Source organism: Pagrus major, chromosome 13, assembly GCF_040436345.1.
Source record: "Pagrus major chromosome 13, Pma_NU_1.0".
NCBI lineage: Eukaryota > Metazoa > Chordata > Actinopteri > Spariformes > Sparidae > Pagrus > Pagrus major.
This window is the reverse complement of record NC_133227.1, coordinates 367,501-391,641: the sequence shown is the minus strand read 5'-3', so window position 1 is coordinate 391,641 and position 24,141 is coordinate 367,501. Positions and strand designations below refer to the sequence as shown.

Here is a 24,141-nt window from a genome sequence, read left to right as displayed (position 1 = left end):
GAAACACACTTCAACCTAACATAGCTACATCGTATGACTTCAGATGAAGAAATGTCTCCAGAAAATGAAAAACACACTTCAGAGCGACTGATTTTGTTATCGACACGTTCCTCTGTTCCTTAAATTTGTGTGCTCACGCTGCTGTTCACGGTGTAAGTGCAGTCTCAACAGCGGAAATCAGGACTTGCCTAGTTTGATCACAATATTGCAGCCCTGTAAATAATTTGGAGGGAAATCTGTGGTTAACCTACTCCCTGAAGTGTGTTCTTTCATTTTCTGGAGGCCTTTCTTTAACAGAAGTCATACGATGTAGATATGTCAGGTCAAAATGTGTTTCTCCATGCATCTCCCATTGACTGTCACCACAGTCTGGCACCAAAGTTGTCTTGGTCTAAGCCTATGGCAGAATAGCTCAGAGCCTCTACTCTGAACCACAAGTAACCCTGCATCCTAGGAGCGCAGTGTTCGAGTGGGGTAATAGGGTACTACGATGTACCTTTAAGGGCTTTGTGTGTGAGGAGGATTTTAAATACTATTCCTTACAGGAGGCCAGTGCAGAGAGGCTAATATGGGAGAAATATGATCTTATTGGGACTGGCCTGATCAAGGTATAATCATGGCCTGATCAAGGTATAATCATGGTGGTTATTATAAGGTGACATGTTTTCTTACGTGCAGCCAGGAGAAGGATGTTCCGGCCTGGAGCCTTCAGTGTTCAAGAGCACTTCAGCAGGTCACACCGGCTCACAGCCAGGTGGAAAGAGTTGCTCTGCTGCTGAAATGAATTACTTATATTCCATTTGTTTTATGGTTGTGTTCCAGGACGTCTTGATAAATAACCTTCATAGTGATGTAACACTGCCATCTAGGGGTCATTGTAGCGATGTTGACGGTTTTTAAATATGTAAACTACATTTTTTATGTTTCGTTACTTGTGAGTGGAATGTTTTTCTCTTGTTTTGTATTTTTAATCTCTTCATTTTGCTGTTTCGTAAGAACAAAACATCAATAAAAAGCTTTCTCACTTCAGTTCATGTCTGTGTTTTATATATTACAGAAGAGCAATAAACACAGGAGCAAGATATGTTGTAAATGTAATAAGATTTATTAAGAATCTTTATTATTTCATCAGCATAATTCTTCATCATTAATATGTTGTATCCATTATCATCATTGTTATCTTAAACAGTGGACAGTTAGATCTAAAAGGCAGCCCAAAGTGTACAGGCGATATATAACTTAAAACTTTCTCCATAGGGAAAACATGTTTTTATATTCATATATAATATCAATGTAGCATGAGGTCCAAGATCCTGCCTGCGTTATACAGTATTGTACATGGTCCCAGAAATACAACGGAAAAACAAAACCTTTAAACAAAAGAAACTAAAACGGCAATCTACATGCAAAACGAAACCAAAAAGAAACAAGCATTTTAAAATTTGAGAATACATACACTCATATGCCAAAACGTGCATACCATCACAAATTCACAAAACTTTCATACGTACATACAAATATTACAAAACTCAAATTGAATATTAGACATTATTGTGTTATCAAGAGCAACTTTTTTTTGTTTTTTTTTAAACATTTTTCCACTCCATGTCTCAGTCCATGTCACAAAATGGAAAACTTAAAAACATTAAAAAAAACAAAACAAAAAAAACAAATAGGACAGTAAATCTTTGTCTCTTCCATTCTTTCAATGTGTCCGTGTTTTGCCAGAGTTGTCACAGTGTTCAGGAAAACTGAGTATAGGCACACACGATAGCACCCAAGCAGGCTCATACCATAAATCACCTCTGTGTAAAAAAATAGCTTGCTTGCCACACACACACTCACACACGCACACACACACACATCATACGCACATCATGCACAGGGCAAACTGTATAACCAAAAAACAGAGCCATGCTACAGGTACAGTAGGATTAACTATAGTACAGAATATAAAACATATTGAATACAGTCACATACACAGACAAGACATACAGAAACAGCAGAGGAGGCGAGGAGCAGATCCACGCAACATTGACGACGTATACAGACACCGACGGGAGGTTTAATGCGACGCGTATAGGCTGGCAAGAAGGCGGTGAAGCCGTGAACGTTTTGAGTATGTGCACATAAACACACATAAACATACACACACAGAAAAGTGGGCGTCACAACAGCTACCATTTTGAAACTCCAAATTACTGTCAAATTGTTCTTCACAAAGCTGCAATAACATTTTTTCAGTACTTTTTGTGCTATTTCAAGACCGTTCAGTGAGAGAGAAGTATGTCTCTGTTTGACAAAAAAAATCTTAACTCAAGCTTTTTCTGGAGCTTTCATCCTCATCTCACAATCTTCTCAGCAATTGGAGTTTGTCGCGTGGCAACAGCTCCATACTGTGTACAATACAATGCCGTATGAAACCTGAGTTGGGATTATTTCTTTTTTAGATCTGCAGCGATTAGTCAATCAAAAGTAAATCAATTGCAAACTATTTTGATTATTTGTTTCAGTCATTTTTTTAGTGAAAATGTCAATTATTTTCTAGTTCCAGCTTTTGAAATGTAAGGATTTACTGCTTTTCCTTTCCTGTTTATGATAGTAAATGAAGAGTCTTTGGATTTTATACTGTTGGTTGAACAAAAGAAACAATTTGAAGACGTCACTCTGGGTTCTGGTATACAGCGACGAGGATTTTTTTCACAATTTTCAGATTAAATAATCGATTTATGTTGAAAATAACTGCTTACGTTAAGATTTTGTTTGTCAAACTACTGTTCAAACTGTATTGTGCCCCGAAGTGGTGTGTGAGCAACATCAGCATGAGGTCTGGGATGAAGCAGCAGAGGGAGCTGTTGCATTAGAGTGAAGAGGATGAAAACCTGCATCGCTCTACAGCGTGTGAGGGGAGACGTCACTCATGACAAGAGGAAACCTGTCACTGAATGTTTTGAGAGCAGTTAGCAGTGGTTGTACAGGCAGGCATTCAGGCATTTGAGATACGCAGACAACTTTCTGTGCAGATCCTTATTCAACATGATGTGTTACTTTACTGCTGTCTAAACAGTTTATATCAGGCCTCGATGTGGCGGAAAACATGATCTTAGCTGATGAGAAAACGTATTAAAAGCCAAAGCAATGCACACACAAACATTGCTGGGAGTTTTAAAAAGATTCTGGCTGGTTTCCTGAGCTTTTTTGTCTTTTTTTTTTAAATTACAAAAATCACCAGTTATTCCCAAAACTTGATAGGAATTGATATTCTCAAATGACAAATTTCAGTAACTCTGATTTCTCACTGTGAATAATCTCAAACTTGCTGCACCCCTTTTAAATCTGTATTTATTGTGGCTTCCTCAAAGGAAATCCTATCTCTGGGCAGTAATCAACAGGCTAAAGGTCATGTTGTGTCTTGCCAAGACTTCTCCACAAGGAGAATCATCCTTTTGTCTTAAGTGCAGATTGGATCCAGTTTCATTATGACACTCTATTTGTAAGGTGTTTGGTGCAGTGCAGTGATCAGGGACCTTCATTTGGAAGGAAGATGGGGAGGGCTGAACAGTCACTTCATGTGATAGAATCACAGTGCAAAATCAAATGAAAAAGAAACTGGAAAGCAATAAATTAGGAACTTCTTGCCTTCCTGAACTGCATGGTCTCCTTCACACTCTATCAAAGCCCTTTCCTGTGTGTCATTAACTCAGATTGAGCTGCCTCCTCCTGCTCTCAAACAAATCAGTGACGTTAATCCACCAGAATGTCCCACATGACATCATGAATATATGACTACAAAACGGGCACATACTGTATCACCATACAACCTGACGACAAACAACTCTCTCTCATGTGTTTTCTCTCAGTGAGTGAATGAAAAGTTAAGGTAAATCCTTGATGCCTGAGTGTGAACTGAGCTTATTATGTTAGTGCTTCTGGTTGTAAAGGAAGGAGAGAAGGAAGGAAGAGAGGAAGGAGAGAAGAAGGCAAGGAAGGAAGGTAAAACAGAGGTCTTTCTTTGCAGCGCAGACAAATGTCACAGTCTTATTTTCACGAACAATGGCCTGACCCACTCACTCTGCTTTCATGTTATTGTTCACAAACTAACATAGCTGTGACCAAAATATCTCTGGAGATATTCATCACATTGTCCAAAAACAGTTTATGTTTTTTTTGTAAATTTTCATGTGTCCGTCTCTCAGAGATACTCTGCTATTGATTATAGATAGGAGGGTCAAGTTCTGAATCATTCTCTCCTTCTCCTGTCTTCCACCCCAGCTGTTTTTGCTCTTTCAGGCCAGTTTGAGCGTGCTGACAGGGAAGGTTGGGACAGTAACCATGGTGACAGGGTTGAGGACGGCAGCCTGTCCAACCAGCTGTGGGTGGGGGGCCAGCACTGCCGTGGGCTTGCCTATCGACGGGTTCCCCTGGCTCATCACGGCTGCGCTGTTTACCTGTGCTCCGTTAGTGTTAGCTTGAGGATTGGCCTGGACGTGTGGCAGGGTGTGATGGGTGAAGGTGTGGGTGATGTGGCCCACCATGGTGGGCTGGGAGACAGACACCCCCTGGGGGTAGAGGGTCGGCAGGTGGGATGGAAGCGGACCTCCCAGGTGAGCCACCGGGTGGACGGTGATGTGTCCGATGGGCTGGGCGGCTATCTGCTGGTGAGTGGCGGTGGCAGCTGGAGCCGCCACAATTGGCTGAGGGGTGGAGGAGGTGGGGCCAGGCGACGGGGCGATGTGCGTCAGGTGCTTGTGATTGGCAGGCAGGCCATGATTGACAGCCTGGATGACTGACGGGTGGGAGACGGCGGCGTGAGCGATGACGGTTGGCTGGACCTGCATAGCAGGAGGATGAACTGGCATCGGAGGGGGCGGACAGGGGGCCGGAGCAGGAGCAATGGCTTGAGGGGGAAGGGGAGCTGAGGGGGAGGGTGAAGTCAGGACACCAGACAGAGGCAGGGCTGCGTGCTGGATTGACAGGTGCGCGGGGAGGAGCTGCTGGGCTTGTATGATGGGAGGTGTTGGTTTCGGGAGGGATGTGGGAGCAGGAAGTGGAGCTGGATCGTCATCGTCAATATCCTGCTCAAAGTTGTCTTCTCCTTCTGTAGAGCAGAGAGGAAACTGTTAGTCATGATGTGACGATACATGAAACAGTGCCATGTTTATGTACTCTGTCTGTGTCGGGCTCCAGACTAACTTTTTTCACCACTGTCTGGGAAATATCACTGAGTAAATGTAAACCAAACCAAAAGATGCGCTTGGTTCAGTTTGTTATTTGCTAAGTGACAGTAAAACATACATACTGTACATAAAGTTAAATATAAAAACCCTTTTGTCCTGGAGGCGTCCCAGGGAAGATGTCTTTTTTCTATCATCCCTGGGATGAGTGGACAACATTAGTCTCGAGCCCTGGTTTGTGTACATGAATGTTAACATACATACAAAGACCACTGAGAGACAGTCGAAAGGTTCACTGAAATTCAAACCAAACCATGAACTACATTTCCCCACCTCCCCTATTAATAAAAAAAGCTTTATCTGCTGTTGACTTCTAGCTTCTTGTGATTAGTTCTGTATAGAGTACCAGGTATGCAGGTTATATATAATGTGTGCTGGAGAGTTGTTGCATCTCAACAACATCTCATCCCTGTACCTGAGGCAGTGGACGTGGACGCCTGGTCATCCTCTGGCTGGATGGTCTGTCGGAGGACTCTATCGATCTCGATGACATCCATGCACTGGCTGAGCTCGTTCTTCAGCTCGGCCAGCCGCTGCTGCGTGGCGATCTTCTCTCTGGCCAAACGCTCCATCTCGTGCTCGTACTCCTTCTCCTTCCTCTTCAGAGTCTTGTAAGGGAGACACAGACAGGAGAGTAGATGAGGATCTCTGGTACATGTACAAAATTCTTCTTCGTCACTAAAACTGATCTTATACTCTTCCTTGGGAATGTCACAACTTCCTGTTAAAATATTAAAAAGCATTTTAATAAGGCAGCTCATAAAACAGGGAAACAGGCCAATAAAATGTTGTTTTTTTAAAAAACAGGGCAAATTAAAACTGTCTCTCATAAATAAAGATCCAGGCCACGAATTGAGAATTAACCTTATGTTGAATCTATGACACTAGAATTAGTTTTAAATATCTACTGTGCAAAAAGCTGACAATAGAAAAAAAAATTCAGACCAACTTTCTCTTTCTGTGCAGTCTTGGCCACATTTCCCCCCGTTTGCAAAATCCTGAAACACAGCGCTCTCCAGCAGGAAGGCAAGCATGCAAATTCAAGCAAGTTCACACTGCTTTTGTCTGTATCATCTACTTAAGCTCCTCCTATTTCCTGGATAGCATGCTTCTTGTTTTTTTGAGAGAAAGGGATCAGAGTGGGAGTTTTACTTTCACCTATTACTTAAGTTCATCATCGTCTCAAAAGTTCTGATGTCACAGGATTACTGCAGCGTAACAATTAGTCACATTTGGCTGATGATCCAAAGTATTCATTCACAGCACGGCACGGTCATGCACTGAATATGTTTGTAGTTTAACAAATGACATGAGGGAAAAAAAATCGCAGCAGGAGGCACAAAGAGAAAGAAAACTTAATGAAAGAAAGATCCAGAGAGACCGAGCACAGTTTTTCCAGCCTCACCACCCTGTCTCTGTGACCCAGTTTCTGTGTGGGTCAGCTGATGCATGAACACCAAATAGTACGACGGGCTAAGGACATTAACAGAGATTACAAGGAAAGAATGAGGAAGAGGGGGGAGGAGGGAAAAAGATGGCGAGGTGGGAAAGGAATCGGGCTATAGGATTAGGTCGGTAAACAGAAACCAGTCACATACCAGTAAGTTTTTGCTGTGTGCAGCTGGTTGACTTCATTACATTTCTGGAAACTCATTCAAGTAGACTTGTGGTAAATAGTCAACATCATTTTTGGGGGAATAAAGTTTCCTGCCTAACTGTTGCAACCAAAAAGAAAACATAAACACAGGATCCTGTTTACTCTCTGCAGACATGTGGCAGCCTCACACACATGCCCACTTTCCTCAGCGCTCCCGTCCTATTTCTCAGCCCTCTTTGCTCCAACAGCCCCGAGCCCAAACCTGCTGAACTCTGCAATCTTATAACAGCCTGGCATTTCTCATTTAACACCCTCCCCTCTTCCCATAATTGTAGGGGCAGTTTTTAGGGATCATATGTGAAAAGCAGGTGGTTTTGGAAATTACAGCAAATCCGCTCAAGCATTTCCAACAATTACGTCATAATAGTCTTAACATCTGACAACAGATTTAAACATATCCGCAGTTTGGCTTTTGTCCTGGCTGGTCAGAGTCCTTCCTGTTCCGTGTCAGTCACCCTCTTCCACATTTGTTTGTGTTGCCTTCATTGAAACTTCCTTCCTGTATACATGCCATGTGTAGGAATGCAAAGTGTCGTCCAAATGACAAATAATATTGCCGTAAAGAGTGTGATTTGCGGCAAATTGAATTATACAACAAGTAGTTCTGATCAAGCAATCTGATTGGTCACCGAGACATTTAGAACATGCTCAAATCAGCATGACGGCACACCTTACTCACCACTAAAAATATTACTCCATGCTAACGATATAACTGCCAGAGCTGGAGCAAAACCAATATATTTATTGTTATACACAGGGTGCAATTTGTGAAATAAATCAGAGAGTGGGATGGGTTTGAAATGTTTTTAATCATGAAAATAAATCACGAACCACAGTGAGCCAATATCATCTCTAGTTTGGCTATTTTTCTAGTAACTTTTATAGAATAATAATGAACTTTTGCAAAGCTCTCCAACATACTTATATAAGTGATTAATTGGATTAAGTGAGTTAGTCCTATTTTATTAAATCAACTCTCTTTATGAATATAATTCATTGTGCTGCTGTGTGCAGCGAGCCAGAGTAAACGTTATTTGAAATTTGAAAATGTTTTTTTTTTGAAAGGTTAAACGTTGAAAAATATGGATCGAAGCAGAATATTACATTAGATAGAAAATGTTGTGAATCTTTTTTTCCCCAACACAATTTCAGTTTTGCACTTTTTAAAACTCAACGTAGTTCGTGGAAATGTTTGGATCACACAGAAACTGTTCAACCTTGATGAAATGCATCCTCCGTCAGCTGAGCCGGCGAACAGGGCGCATAGTTTCATTACACGTTACACTTGTTTTCCAGTTATTAGTCAGATCTCATGTATTTCCATGGAAACAGAGATAACCCTAGCCATAAGGTTTATTTTAAGTTAATTGCCCCACAAATAAATTTGAATTATATATTTTATTTTGTTGGTAATAGCTGCATTACTTAAGTGATGCTTTCGAACTGAGCCTACAAATGATGTTAAAGCAAGCCCTCTCATCTTATATTGCTTAAATAAACAATAGAGCATACAATGAAACAATACATCTTCTCTTTGATTTCTTTTCTATTTTTGTTTAAATATATATATTCTTGGCCTTTTCATGGCTTTATGTGATAAAATGGGGTGAACCCGCAGTGGTGAGAACACAGCCTCTGTACATGGGACACACGCTCTACCAACTGAGCTACCAGGGTATCCCAAAACAATACATTTTCTATTGTCACACAATATGTATCGCCATATCACACAGCCTTGTGCCTTACCATATCATCTATTGTGTGTTTGCTGCATATGCACACTCACTGGATACACTTCATTACAAAGCATGACACTACTGACACACATACACAGACACAGACAGCAGATTTTCTTTGAAACACACACACCATCTAGCTCAAGCTGGCCACAGAGGAACTACAGCTGCTTCTGTGTGTGCGCCTGTGCACGTATGAACATCATTTCAAGGTCCTCGCCTACAAACCCAGACACCATTAGGCCTGCAGCAAATCACCAAGGAAACAGCTGTCACCCATAGCAGTTTCCTTGGCAACCTCATCCGTGAGGATTTGGCTGCTTTGTAAAAAAAAAACATAAGGAGCTATCTAATTGGGTGAAGCATCGGGGTAATTACATGTAAGGAGTGATGTGACTGGACGTTTGCCAGTCTGGTGCGTCAGATCACTCCCAACCCGGCCCCTCCTCCTCCTCCTCCTTCTCTACACTTTCATCCAACACTCCCTCTCCTTCCACTCCCCCATCCATCGCTCCCTCGACACCCTTCCCCCCCTTTCCCCGGTCCTCCTCCTCAGCTTCATGTACACCTCCTTTATCTTTCCTCTTTCAACACGTCCCCTCTAATAAAAAAAGGTGAAAATGACTCAACTGAGCTGTTATTTTTGGCCTGACAGGTGTCTTTGCCCTAAACACACATGCATCTGTGTTGACGTGTGATCTTCACAAGGTTGATATGAGGACAACGATTGTCTGTTAGGACTGAATGGAAACGCTTCAAGTCCTGAGGGCTCACATTGGTGCTCCATCATCCATAACCATCGACAAAAAGACCAATAAAAGCAAGATTTGATTGGTTTGGTCACACTCATACACACTCTCTCATGCAGACAAACATGGAGGAAAGGACTGACTACAGCGCCCTGACCACCTGCTGCCCGTTGCTATGGTAACCAAGTGTTCCAAGACAGCAGGGACGAGACGGACAGAGATCAAGACAAGAGATGGCCGGGGGAAAAAAGACAAATAAAATCTGATAAGACTGTTGCAAATCTGCAGCTTTTCCACTGTTATAAACCCTGCTGCACCGCTCTGTTAGTGCACCCTGTGCTGCACACTGTGTCTGCAATCTAACGGTGCAGAGCAAATCAGAGTGGGCGAGCTTCGGTGACGTCATCAGGCTTGCGCTAGCCATGTGCTCAGATCTCACATGGCTCTCAGAGAGGGAGCGAGACTGAGGTTTAAATGAGGAGAGGTACCGCGAGAGGAGGGAAAAAGAGAGGGGGCGAGTCACTCATCTACAACAAAAACCTGTCGGGTATATGACAGATCAGAGGAGAGGGAGCGCAGAGAAACACACTGAGAAGTGGCTGGACATTTAACTTTCATTTCTAAGGTTTGGTAATGGTGCAGCTGTATTAGATTAATTTAGTGATTGGGAAATAATTTCAGATAATTGTTATCGACTCTCTGTAGAGTCATATTGTGTTTATATCAACAAACTGTTCATTTTACATTTACAAAGACAAAAAAGGCATCTTTAGGTTTTACAAATGTGAAGAGTTTTGTGAAAAGCGATGCATAGGAGTAAAACATTTCATTGACGTTACATTAGTTTAGTTGTTTTATGTGTAATTCATATTAAATTGGCCATACAGTGTTACTGATAAATATTCCTACTAATATTGTGATGTTGTTTTCAACCATATTGCCCTGTTATCAGCCTATGCATGACGGTGTCTAACACAGTACCTACTGTTAGCTGTGGCATTACTCTACTCTATGCCCTCAATGCCCTTGATAATTTCCAAGAGACTACAGGAACATCAACAAATTGCTTGCTGTGTCCGACGACAAACACAAAATCCCCATTGACAATCATATAAAATGGAGAAAAACAGTAAATGCCTAAAATCTGAGGAGCTGTGACTGTGAACATTTATGCTCAATTAATTGTCCGTTTCCAGCCGACTGACAGACTAACCAACTAACGCTCACAGCTCCAACCATTATACTGTCGGCTGTTGGGATTTGTTTTCATGTCCGATGAACAGAAAGACCAGTCCGCTGCACATCACTTTTTAAACTTTCCTCAACCTTGGCTCTGCCTCATATCAAACCAATCACCATCTCCTATCACAGACTCAAATCCTTCTGATGTGTGCTCCCTGCAGGCTGGCTCAAGATCATGTAGCCAGTCTCGTTATGAACAAGCTCTTCCCTCTCATGGCCTAATTTAGCTTCTTCCACTCACTCCCCTTTGCATATTCCATTGAACTCAATACCAGGAATCCTCTCCTACGCGAGAAAAGGAACCACTGCATCTGGCTCCAGGCGGCAATTCATTCGTGCCACAGTGCAGAAGTCCTCCATCATTTATCTCTGTAGACTAAAAACTCACCTCTCCAGGCTATACAAGTTCCCTCCTCCACACCACCCTCAGCGATGCAACGTTAGTATCCAACACAACTACAATATGCTACAAATCTTTCCCCATATAAATGTTACTCTCATCCTTTCCGGTTATTTAGTTCTTCTAGGAAAAACAGCTCATTTTCTATTTCATAGTACATGACACAACATGAAAACAGGATGGAGTTACACAACGTTTCTACTAGATAAGAATCTCACTGAAACACTAAAAATGCAAACTAATGTTCTTGAGAAAAGTAAACTTCAAAATTAGTCATTACATTGCATAGACTCAGGACAACAGTTATTCACTTCTTTCTTATAGGCTGATTCACCAGTATTTGGCAGATGCCATATCATAGTCACAAGAGACCAACCAACACAGAACGGCTTAATGGCCAACAATACAGGCATTGTTTATCAATCACACTGGACCGAAGCCTGTGCTGTTCCCAGAGCAGAACCAATCAATTCAAGACCAGAGAAAGATGAAAACAATACAATGAAAAACAAGTAGCAAGTAGTGCCCAGAATATTGTGTCAGACCGCATCGGTGTGTAAAAACTTGAGGGAAAGCTGAGAAAATATATTGAAACTGTACCTGTATGTAACGCAAAGCGCTACGGAGAACGCTGAGGTTGGAGGTTTTCTTCTCGTCAACATTTGGAACGTTCTTCTTCAGCGTCTCAAAACACTCTTTGAGGTGCGCTCGCCTGAAACAGAGAAATGAGAAAGAGTCATTAGTCTTAGAAGATATTCATTTGTTAATTAATCGATCATTTGCTTGAGCGGTTCACAAAGTTGTTTTCATTAAAAGAGGGCCCCATGACTCAAATTTTACATGCTTGATAAAGATTTCATGGTTGTGTATAGGTTGAGGAAGTGCCATGGCCCTAGGGCTGTCGAAACTCTTACATACCTCACTAAATACACAGAAAAATGTGTGTATGTGGTGGTCAAGCTAACAAAACAGGGCTTTTCTCCTTAATTCCTGATGAATTAACACTAACTGACTGAAGAGAATTTCACATTAATATCACCAACCTGTTCTTCTCCAGTTTATTATGCACCTCTCTGGTCCCCGCTCTGTAAAACACACAATAAATGATTAAATACAACCATAAACACATCTACACTCTTATATCAACTTTAACACACACACACACACACATGAACTGACCCTCCGGGTCTCCTCTTTCCTTCCATCCCCCTCATATCCTCCATCGTCACTCCATTAGGCCGTGGCTGGGACGTGGGCGGGGCTTGATGGGGGACCAGTGCATGTTGAGAGCCAGAGCCATTAGTGCTGATGGAGGTGGGGTACTGAATCTGAACCTGAGGCTGTGATTGGCTAGGCTTTGCGCCAACCAGCTGCTGACTGGTGTCTACCTTCATCTGGGGGGCGCACAACAGGTGAGGAGAGGTCGGCTGCTGCTGCAGCTGTGGAGGGGAGGAAGCGTTCTTGGCTGGCGGGGAGCTGTTGAGCGACGTTGCCGCCGTAGCAATCTGCGTTGTAAGCGGGAGGGGCGGGACCGAGGGAGTCGCTGTGACAACTGGGACCATTGGGATGACAGCGATGGGGACCTGAGGAGGTGGGAGAGATGGGGGCGGAGGGGCGGGAGGCTGATGCAGCGGTTGACGGTGAGTGTCATCACTCCAGGTGATGTGGTTGGCTCTGACTGGCTGAGACAGAGAGGTCACAATTTCCACACGCCTTGACTCTGCCTCCCTGTTGATTAGCTCTTTCTCTTTGCGCTGCTCTTCCTCTGTAGGAGGCAAGAAAAGAAGATGCACAAAAGAAGTGAGCAATGGAAATAATACAAAGTAAGAAAGGATGAGAAGTAAGAGGAGACAAACAGAAGAGTCAACAGTACAGTGAACACAACCTGGTCTCCATTCAAATTTAAGGAAAACTCATGACTCTGTTCCAAGTGTCTTTCAAGCCCTAGCAAACAGTATGTGACCACATTGATGCATAGACACACACACACACACACACACACACACACACACACAACATCCTGTTTGGAAATCATTAATAAGTTATTAACCAACATCCAATAAATGACAAAGCCTCCTTCGGGGTATCTTTTTAGCTGTTTCATTGTTGTGCTATAGATCACTTTATCAGTGTGGATGGCAAAACGTGCACAAACACACACAAGGAATGATGTCATTGGGGAATCAGATCATGTGGAGGGGGGGGGATTAACGACAGAAATTGTCTGTGTGTCTGTTTCATGGCTGGAGAGAACACCCCTCTGTCTGCCCTGTGATTGGACCGCTCCGAGCATGCTTGTACCCCGGGGCTACGTCAGGGCCGTCTGACCAACAGCAGTGGACTGTTGTCAAGGATCCACTCTGCTGCTTCATCTCCAGTTGGCACAATGACAACATATGACTGAAGCATCGTGGTAGCACAAAAAGCAAAAGAACAAGCCTAAGATAGATTTTTAAATATCACATGGTAGGACGGGAATGTTCCCACGCTCATGGCACGCACACACACAGGCACACACACACACACACACACTTAATGATATGAGTGAGTAGTTACTGCACAGCGTAGCAGGCAGACTCAAAGCAATGTGGAAAGCCCTCAGTTACCATAGAAACACGAACATTAGAAGATCCCAGGGATTCCTCAAACTTGCACAAAACCAACACACAGCCCGGCAATCACCACCATTATAGAACTGAACAGAAACATCACACGCCAACATGCCTGGTTGCGTGTTAAGTAACACGTTTTACTGCGTCTCACCATGAAACTGCAGACTCCCCATGACGCAATTTCCTCTCACCCGGGGGCAATAGTTCACCTCAGAGAAGGCCTGCACAGTTAAATACTGCCCTCATGATGATGTGCACAACAAATCTATTACACTGCACTTTTGGAAACACGTGCTTTTTTTATTTTGGGGGATTTGACAACACTCAAATTAGGACACTATTAATAATGCAACCTCAGAGTAACACCATAAATCCTGACGACTAATTCCCATTATTGCCTGCATTAATGAACAATAAAGTTGTTTTTGAATCTGAATTATTCATGTGTTCTCATCTCTTGGATCTCCTGCTGAGCAGTGGAAAACAGAGATACCACTCCCTCTTTTTGTGAGGGAGAAGTGGACGGGATCTTATCATAGCACTTTCAGCTGAAAGAATAATTTGATTAATTGGTCAATTGACAAATAAATTGATTTACAATTTGGATAATTGATTAATCATTTCAGTGATTTGTCAGTCATTATGTGGTTCTAAGATCTCCATTGCAGTGGACATATTTCACTATTTTCTGACATTTTTAACTGAGAAAATAATCAGTTGCAGTCACAATAGTATTGTTTAGGGTTGGAAAATATATCCATATTATATCTTTATTGTGAAAAGCGATTATATATTGTCTCAGATTTTTCACACATTTTTGTAATACTCGCCTTTACTCAGTGGGGATTTACCTCTGCAAGGCTGATGATTATTTATCAAAAATCTCATTGTGTTAGTATTTTGTGAAAGCACCTATAGTCATGCCAACAATATTAATGCAATATTGAGATTGAGGGCAAAAATATTGTGATACTTAATTTTGTCACCCAGTCCTATAATTTATTAAATGCATTTGACATTTCAAATTATTGAGAAATACACAACGCAAAAATTAGTTAGGGATGTTGGGATATGGGTGCATATAAGCGTGTGTATGGATACGCAATAAAAGTCAAATGAAATGTTTTGGGGGCACCAAAAATATTTTTAAAAAAACACACTTGCCATGTGGTAATTTTCAATCATATTACAAAACATCCCCTAAAATATCATGAGTATGATTTCAGCTCTACTCTTAAAAGATGCACTTTTTTTCACATAGGAGCAAAATGAAGTTGCAAAACTTAACACAACTATTCTTTGTTTTAAGTTAATAGCTGAGAGTATGTTGTTGCCCATTTCTTTTTCCAGCTTGTGTACTACAATCTAATCCACACACACACACACACGCGCGCACACACACCATGCTCCAGATTGTCAGATGCACGCAAACGTAAATTACATAACTCCTGCATTGAGAGAGGCTGGGCCGCGGTGGGGGTGAGCAGGCTGCCCTACTTACCCCCCTTCCTCTCCCTCTGACCCGCCACTGTCAGTAGACTGAATGGGAAGGGCGGGGACGATGGGTGCGTGCGTGTGAGTGTGTGTGTTTGTGTGCGCGTAGGTGTGTATCTAAGAGGAGGGAGGGGAGGGATGGGGGGGTTTGTGTGCACGTGGTCGTTGTGGGTGGATCCTAGCACGCGGTAGGGTAAGTATGCGGGGGGTGGGGGGGGGTTGATTTGTCTGACACGTCATCAGAGAGGGGAGAAACACAAAAAGCAGCCCCCTGTCTGCTTCGGTCGAGCCTGTGATCGTTACGTTTATTGGCAACTGATCGGTTTTGAATCGATCGGAGGAACACTCACACGAGTATTTCATGCGCTCGCGCGCAGATACACAAATGGGACGGGGTGAGCGCGTGAGGGCCCGCCCCAGTGTGTGTCATAAGATAGCTGAGCAATGTCAGGGTATTATGTAAAGAGCAGCCTCTGCTCGCCACCGCCCTGCCGGTGCTCGACGGACAAAAAACTGGGGCAAATCGATTCTGAAGAGACTCTTTGATACGGAGATACGTGACGTGTTGAACTCTGTTGAAAATAAAACTGATTTTAGCAGAGTTTTTTGGGGGTATATTTTCGTTTTTTGATTAGTATACTGCAGAAAAAAGGTGCACACTCTCAAGCGAGCTGCTCCATAACAAAGATTCACTCCATTAATGAACCACGGTTCCTGACAGGAACTCCTCTGCAATGTCTCACACACACACACACACACACGCGCGCGTACAGCCAGTCACTTCAGTGTGGAAACTGTCTCACACACACTCACACACACACACACACACGCCGAGAGCGCGCAAAGTAGTTCGCAAAACAACTTTGACCGTTTCCGCATTGGGGGAAGACAAATGTGTGCGATGAATAACCACTCGGGAATTGCGGATAGTTCGCAGTGACTTCGGTCGCTCTTTTTTTTTGGCATGAACCCAGGATGATTTACAAAAACTACAAACGCTTCCGTTCATCATCGGCGGGTCGGTTGAAAATGCAAACCCCAGCCGATGATAGTAACAGGCTACGGTGCCCGAAAAGGCAGTTTAGGATGTGGCACGGACTGTTGGCTGGTGTCATGTATGTTCAGCACAATGCACCAGTCCGCTGATGAACTTACCACGTGTGATCTGTTGTTGCTGGGCTTGCCATTCCAGATATCTGGCCGCCTCCAAAAGTGTATCGATGCTCATTGCGCGTAAACCCTCACGGCAGGCGACCCGGTGGCCCGGGACGGAAGGAGGAAAAAGACCGAGGGGGTAGGTAGTGTCCCGGTAGGAAGCGCCGTATGCACGGTTCACACTCGCGGGCCCGAGCTTTCCGTCCCTTGTGTTTCTCCTGAAAGCAAACGGGCGATTTTTAATCCGGCCGAACTGAAAGTAGATCCTCGCATACGTAAAAAATAGGATTGCAACAAGATGGCGATGAGAGCACGGGAATACACACAACAAGGCGAGTCGTGTTCTCGTCAAGGCCCGCCCCTCCCGGATTCCTGCCCCGCCCTGTTACTACGGCCTCCGACAAAACCCGGCGACCGCATCGCTCCCTCCTACTCCGCGCTCGACAGCCGTGGACCCTCCTAGCTCACAGCATTGCCCTCGTACTTCCACCGAAACCTCTTCTGACATCCCCGAGAGCAAAAAGCACTCATGGCGTCGTCGCGTATTTCTGTGCCAGTCGCGAAACGGAAGTCCGCTCCGCGCCGCCAGTCCTCCGTGTTTTCGTTCCCGCCGTTGGCCCGCAGCGCATGAAGAACAATCAGGCAGCAGCGAGCCAATCAGCGCTCAGAACAACAAGGCATGGTGCTGGTCCACATGGGCACCCGCCCGGCCCGAGCGCGGCTCATTTGCATGGCGAGAGCGTGACTGGCCACCCTGCTGTCTCGGGATCAGAGCTGTCAATCAAACGATGAGGGGCGGGGTTTACCAGTGTATGGGAGTGAATGCTGAGGAGAGGAAGCTGGCCAAAATGCACTATTATTAATATTATTAATATTATTATTATTGTTTATTAGGATTATGTTTAAAGAGCATAACCATTAATACTGAATTCAGAAGTTTTATCAATTAATTAAAATAGTGTGTTGGGTTAAGACGAGAAACTTATGTTAAAGGTGCACTATGTAGTTTTCAGGAAGACATTTTAATCAGAAAAGATGGATCTTCATTGGCTTTTTTCTTTTTTTTTATTCCTAAACAAACTCAATAAACTAAATCGCTTCGATTTCATGACTGAATAAACAAACTGACCTGAGATATTGTTTTACTTTGTTTACATTTGGCGGACCCTGCCGCCTTTCTAGCTTCAAACAATGTTCTGGGGACCTTATTGTTCCCTGAAAAACAGCTTGTTTATTCAGTTATGGAAAAAAATAAATATTTCTGGATTTGTATTATTACCTTGTTAATATTATTAATAAACATTAAAATTCTGAGTTTGAATATCTATCTCCAAAACTACATAGTGCCCCTTTAAATTATGTACAGAAATCCCTGATAATGAGTTTTGAAAGCTCATATTGAAATTTACATTTAGATGATGTGATATAGTCTACTGTGATTTTTAAGACATAAATAGTATATTTTTATTTCCCCTAACAAAAATGGCATTGCCTCTTTATGGAAAAATAAAACAACTATGATTAATAATTATAATTATAACTATAAATAATAATTTTCCTCAAAAAATGTATAATAAGTGGCAGCCAAAAGACCTTCAGGATATTTCTAATCAATTTATTAACTTAAAAAAAACTGAATATGCAGGTATGTTATAGTATTCATGCTGGGTTGTAATTGTTTCTCCTCTTGCTAGTTTACTGCATCCCTTTTCTAGATTTTTCATCTCACACCCACTATTTCTGTCTCACTCACTCAAAAAGTCTGTGATTTACTGCATCACAAGGATTTTCTCTTTTTCTGCACCTACTCCTCATTTCCATATGCTATGGTGTACTGCTTCGTCTGTGGATATTGTGTATGCGAACGTAATGTTGGATGCGTTACATGTTATGTGAGGACATGGTGGTTTATGTAATATATCTCCATCAGGGGAAACATTAATTGTCACATTGTCTTAGTGTTATGATTTATAGTTTATGTTACAGCGATGTGTTTGCCTCTGTATTGTACACAGATGCATGTATGTAATGCATGCATGGCTGCATAGTAACAGTCTTTGATTGGGCATCGCTCAGTCGTATATATCCTTCACCGCATCATAGGGTCTGACTGCCTCGACCAATCAAAACAGCAGCTCAGAAGTACATAAGAGCTGCCATCGCTAGGCCATGTGTCCTGCCTGCACATACAAACCTACTAACACCATTACGACCTGTAAAAAAAGTCAATATTATGAGACACCCATGAAAGTGACTGTGTGTGTGAGTGTGTGTAAAGAGGGCTGGGGTGGTCATTTTGCAACAGGCTGAGATATCATGTGAGGATGGATGACAGAAAATGAATCAGGCAGAAAAGTGGGAGGAGGGAGAGAGCAGGGAGGAGGGAGAGAGCAGGGAGGAGAGAGCTGCTGCACATGGTAAGCACATGAGCAACAGTAGAGAAAAAAAAAACTATACGGATGCATATACTGAGGAAAAAGGGGAAGTGGAGGAGGAGGTGGCTTTGAGAGACGAGGAGGGTGGGAGGGATGTGAGGCAGGGACGGGCTGACCCAGTTAGAAGTGCTGCATCACTCGTGGATAGACAGAGCAAGCAGAGACAAAGAGGAAGCAATGCAAGAAAGGAGACATAAATCAAAGAGTGTGTGGAGTCACAGGCGTGATGAGTGGACAAAAAACACCTTAATTGTTTGGCTTTGATCAAACTTAGAACTTGTGGATTTGTTGCTTGCCTTGTATTTGAATAATGGCTCTTAATAGCAGGGGGTTCTGACATTTCTCACATAGGGAGAACCAAAAATGTAATTTACAATCGCAACTTATTTTCATTACCCCAAAGCTAAATATGACCATGTCCATAATGAAAGGCTAAACTTAAATAACCAAATAAATCAAATGGATCCAAATTTTAACTTCACAACAACTTTTTTTCACAACTTTATTTATAAAGTTTAATATAGCATCTTCAAAACATTGTTACATGAGTTTTACAAACAAGAGAACAGTTAAAATAATAAAATAAGGCAGATTCATACAGTGCCTTTATATAAAAGAATAGAAAGAGATAGGTAAAAGGCAAACTAGCAATGATACAAATAAATCAATATACACTATAAAAATCTAAAAACTTCCTGTTAAGCAATCTCAGAGAATGACAATGTGCTGTAAATGAAAAGTGGTAGACATATTATCACCACTAGCCTGACTAATAAAGTGGTTGGCCGAAAGTATATTAAATATATTGTATATCGTATCAGTGTATTTGTTGTCAGATATGCACTGATACGAAAACTTTTTTTTTAGAGATTATAATGCAGAAAAAGATGCTTTTAAATATTAAATTCTAAGAGAAGTTTACCTTTTCAGTGCACAAAAAAGTTTATTGATAACTATAAAATATTCTGCCTCTGTTACATATCTTTGTCACAATGTGTGTAATGATTTGGATGATGGTGACACGTTTGAAGGATCATTACAAAAAACGTGTATATCTGCATCAGACCCCAAAATAAAGCATCGGTCGGGCTCTGATCTACACATCATCAGATCTTAGATTCATTTTGGTGTTGAAAACTTAGCATTCATTCTGAACCTTAAAGCATAAGTTCACCCAAAAATGAAAATTCGGTCAATATCTGCTCACCCCTATGCCACATTGATTTGAAAAGATTTTATTTACACCCGTTTTTAAGCCAAAATTTCAATGTAGCTGCTGCACAAGCTTGACTGAACGGTGTAAATAACGTCTTTTTAAATTAATTTAGGATCTGCTTCTGTAGACTTGGGTTACACCAGATCAGTATGGATCCGTTTAAGGGTTGGTTTTTTTTCCGGTTGTCTTTGAGGTTTTAAAACAAGTTCCCATCTTCTTCAGTTGTTTAGGAGAATGCTGCAACGCTGTTTTGCTGTGAAGCTCCAGAAATGTTTTGTGGACTATGAAACTTCACCCAACTTTCCATCGGCATGCGGGTGAGTAGATAATGAATGAATTTTCATTTTTGGGTGAACTTTTCCTTTAAGTAAGTTATTCTTACACAAACCACAACTCTTATTACAACCGCAGCCTGAGACTTGGAAAACATGACTCAGTCAAGTCCACTTTTTCCTTGAGGATCTTACTTTCATTGTAAAGACAAAAATATCAATTTCACGCTCTGAAGTTTCTCCTCTGCTGCGTCCCCTGACACACAAGATGTTAAGGTTTATTATCTTTGTCATGACATCCATGTGACCACTGCTCACTTATCCAGGGAAGTGGCTGTTTTTTTCCCTTATAGGGACATTGAACCTCTCCATTTATGCTCCCACTGGAGGGCGCCACATCCCATATCATACCTCATTGGAAGCTGCTTCCAACCTCCCCACCGACCTCCTCAGGCTTTACAGGGATTAGAAAGCTGGTCACGTAAACTATAGTGGGAGTCACGTAAGATATACTGGGATGACACACAAACCTATATATTAATACAGACCCTGCAGCTGTCTGCACGTGAAACTACTAGTATCTGCCTGCATGTGTTAATGAAGAAAAGCAATCCTGCTGAATGAAATTGTTCAGTCGTCTCTGACAGAATCGATAGTGCTGCATCTGACAGAGACAGGCCTGCTGTATACACTGACCTTGAAACCTCTCAACACTTCCGTATCATGCCAGCTTAATCTGAATCAATGCTGGCTAATACTTCCCCTGCAGCTCCTTTCGCTTTCTCTCTTTGCCATGAATCTTTATCAACAGTTTTGTCAGAGGGAGAGGAGAGGAAATGGGTGACCTAGAAGCAATATAAATGAGAAAGTGAGCTTCTACCACCCTGTTTTGATGCCTTCTTTAGCTTGCATGAGGGGAAATGTGAGTGCAAGGCATGAGAGAGGAGAGTGGTGGCGGGCGGATGTAGGCCAATGTTTCTACTCCAGTGCCTCTGCTAAGAAACAGGAGTTACAGACCGAGACAGGTTTATTATCCTTTCATTAGGTCCCATGAAGCCACCTCTCACTTCTCCTTGCACAAGTCTGGCTCACCAGTTTCAGTCCAGTCCACTGTGTCACAATTCATGACATAAACCTTGTGCTGTAATAAATGTCCTTTGTAAGCTTCACTCTGCCCTCACAGACCTGCAGGAGAGATCAAGGTGTGGTGCGTGCACACTTGCCGTATCGCAGAGCACAGAGAAAAGATAATTGCTGTGTGGGTGAGTGAGCAGGTGTGTGTGCGCTGTGGTACCGTACATAATTGATAAGGGGGCCTGAACTGTCCCTGCTGCCTCCTGATGTCTTTGCCTCTCCAGTCTGAGCTTGTAGTCTAAGTAACTGGGCTACACCTGAGGAATACACGTCACAAGTTATTAAACTGTCTGTTATACGAGCGTCCTCCTCTTTCATTAAAATTAAAACCCACCATGTCAGGACTGATCTGTTCCTCTACTACCTGAGTTAATGCCAGCATTGACAGTCTGCATGTGACCCCTGCTCAGATAGAAGATGTCTAAAGATAGGCCGCAGTGTAGCACCAGATCTACATTTGTGCACCACAGCCAAGCAGTTATACATAAATAATATTCGCTGTCTAGAGCAGTTCTTCTCCAGTTTTTGTCTAGTGACCCATTTCTCTCCAAACACTTCAGTCTGATGATTTTAAGTTGTCAGACCCTTTTTTAAAATAAGCACCTAAATTTGTGGGACAGTCAAAGTTTTATAATGACAGATTAAATTCATGATTCCTTTATGCTTCTTATAAAAAACAAAACTTATATAAATGGATGATTAACTAATAAATTATGAAAATAAAAACAAATATTTCAGCTGGGGTGATAAGGAGGAATTGAGGAGTCTCACAGCCTGAGAAAAGAAGCTGCTCCTTATTTTCGTGGTACAGCAGCAGATACTTCTGTATTGCTTGCCAGACTGTGGCTGGGGTGGATATCGTCTTTTAATATCCTTTGGGCTCTGCACAGGCACCTCATCAATAGTGATAATGCACTTGCAAATTGAAGAAAAAGTTGAAACTGTAACGATAATGAAAGTTACAAGGACAACACTTTCACAAGAAAAAGCTTCAAGGAGATTATAATAATCCTTGTGGAAATATGCAGTCAAAATAAGTTAAAAATTGTTTTTCAGCTGCGAAGCAATATTTAGCAAGATCGTCTATCCATTTTTTTATGCTGGACCACATATTTTTTAGATGTGATAGAACAAAATGTGGTCAACATTTGGTTGCTACAAAGTGAAAACTGGTGGAGATATGATTTTGTTTAGAATTTTCTTTTGGGTTCAACACAATCCAGTGAAACTACACATACAAATAATCATAGAAATGATTAAATTCAGCTCCAAGGGCCAAATAATAATTAAAAAAATCCTAACTACAAAGTACTTGGGAGTACAGCTTTGGGATTTTGAATTTAACAGAATACTCTGACAGACAATCTTCCAATATACCAGTCTGCTTTGAAATATGAGTACTGACAGAGATTGACAAAGCACAGGTATGTTTTTGATGTGAGATGAACTGAAGGTGTGCTGCAGTATCTGACCTCACAATGAAACTTTGACTTGGTAAATCCTGTCTGATTCCCAGAAGTCTTTTCCATCTCATCTCCTTCCCTCAAAAGAAAAGCACACACATTGATATCTTATATTTACAGAATTTTATTTCATTATGTTGCAAACAATGACATCCAGATATATTGATACACAACTTTTACTGTGCGTGTATGTGCATTTGTGAGTGTATGTGTGTGTAAAGAGAGCAGTGAGACCACAGAAAGCAGAATGAAAATCCCGTGTGAGGGAGCCCTCAATGGGTTAACAAGGCAGAGATAGCGAGCGAGAGGGCACTGGGCGATTCTCTGTGCCGACATACACACACACACACAAACCTCATAAAAGGTGAGCAGATTTTTTACCTCTGTAACACACACTTTTGCTATGGGGCGTGTTTGCCTGTGCTCTCAGCAGCTTAGGGATCATTAAGGTCCTGTGAGTGTCTACTAGAAAGCAAGTTTGTTAAAAGAGATGAAGTAGTACGAATGAACACAGTGGGTGAGAAGCTTTGCCTCCTCTCTCTCCTCTGACCATCAGAGCAGACAGCGGAGAGATTCTCCTGTCATAATATACAAACACACACACACTCACACAATGTATACACACATGTACACGTGCACTCGCCCACAGAACCTTGTGTGATTCGACTAGGGAGCTGCATCCTGTTTAATTTTTTCTTCCACTGGTAATCGTCTTCTCCCGGACAGCTTCCACTCGTTCTCTTTCTTTTATGCTCACTTTCCTCGCACCTTCTCTATCACCATCCACGCAGTGACAGAACGCAACAATGGAGGCATGGAGTAGAACAAAACAAAACCCCCTCTAACAAGGGGTGCAGTCAGTCAGTTAACCGAAATCCACCTGCGCCAGCACACAAGGATATTTACCCTTTGACTCGACAGGAAGTCATGAGAACAGTATGCAAATTCGGCAAATTTAACAGTATACAATTTTTTTTGTTTGATTCACCATGCAAGGAATACTTCTTATCTTTTTGAGTGTGTTTATGTGTCAGAGATTGCGTGACATTTATTAAGCGTACCCTACATCCAGGATAATTTACATAAAAGGACAATAGTCATCTTAATAGGGCTGGACCGATGTAGGGGAGGAGGGAGGGAGAGAAGGGAGCGAGGGGAGGGGACGGGGAGAAGGTAAAGCGTCATGGTCAACTATGGTTTGGAGTGCGAGAGGTGAGGGTCTGGGCTGGGAGTAAGGGTACAGGGGAGGGGTGGGGTAGGGTAGGCTGGGGCTGCTTTTGGAGTTAGGGGGGCAGGGAGCAGGACAGGGCTCAGCGGCACTCCCAGACTTTGACTGTCTGAT

General features: G+C 42.4%; 2 protein-coding genes across 2 annotated transcripts in view; both read right to left on the bottom strand.

Annotated features, from left to right (window-relative positions):
- Positions 1-1,084: 1,084 nt before the first annotated feature.
- On the bottom strand, positions 1,085-16,580 carry mntb (MAX network transcriptional repressor b). The gene is made up of 6 exons (XM_073479284.1): positions 16,280-16,580; positions 12,198-12,783; positions 12,062-12,103; positions 11,619-11,730; positions 5,650-5,842; positions 1,085-5,098 (listed from the first exon to the last, which is right to left on the bottom strand). Exons 1-6 carry the CDS (start codon positions 16,350-16,352, stop codon positions 4,287-4,289), a joined length of 1,818 nt encoding a protein of 605 aa, XP_073335385.1. The 5' UTR covers positions 16,353-16,580; the 3' UTR covers positions 1,085-4,286.
- A 6,325-nt stretch (positions 16,581-22,905) lies between these two features.
- Positions 22,906-24,141, bottom strand: part of LOC141007274 (lissencephaly-1 homolog A-like) — a 16,790-nt gene continuing 15,554 nt past the window's right edge. The window contains exon 11 of the mRNA XM_073479620.1: positions 22,906-24,141. This exon is cut by the window's right edge and continues 42 nt beyond it. Within this exon, the coding sequence (XP_073335721.1) occupies positions 24,110-24,141 (32 nt within the window). The 3' untranslated portion in view covers positions 22,906-24,109.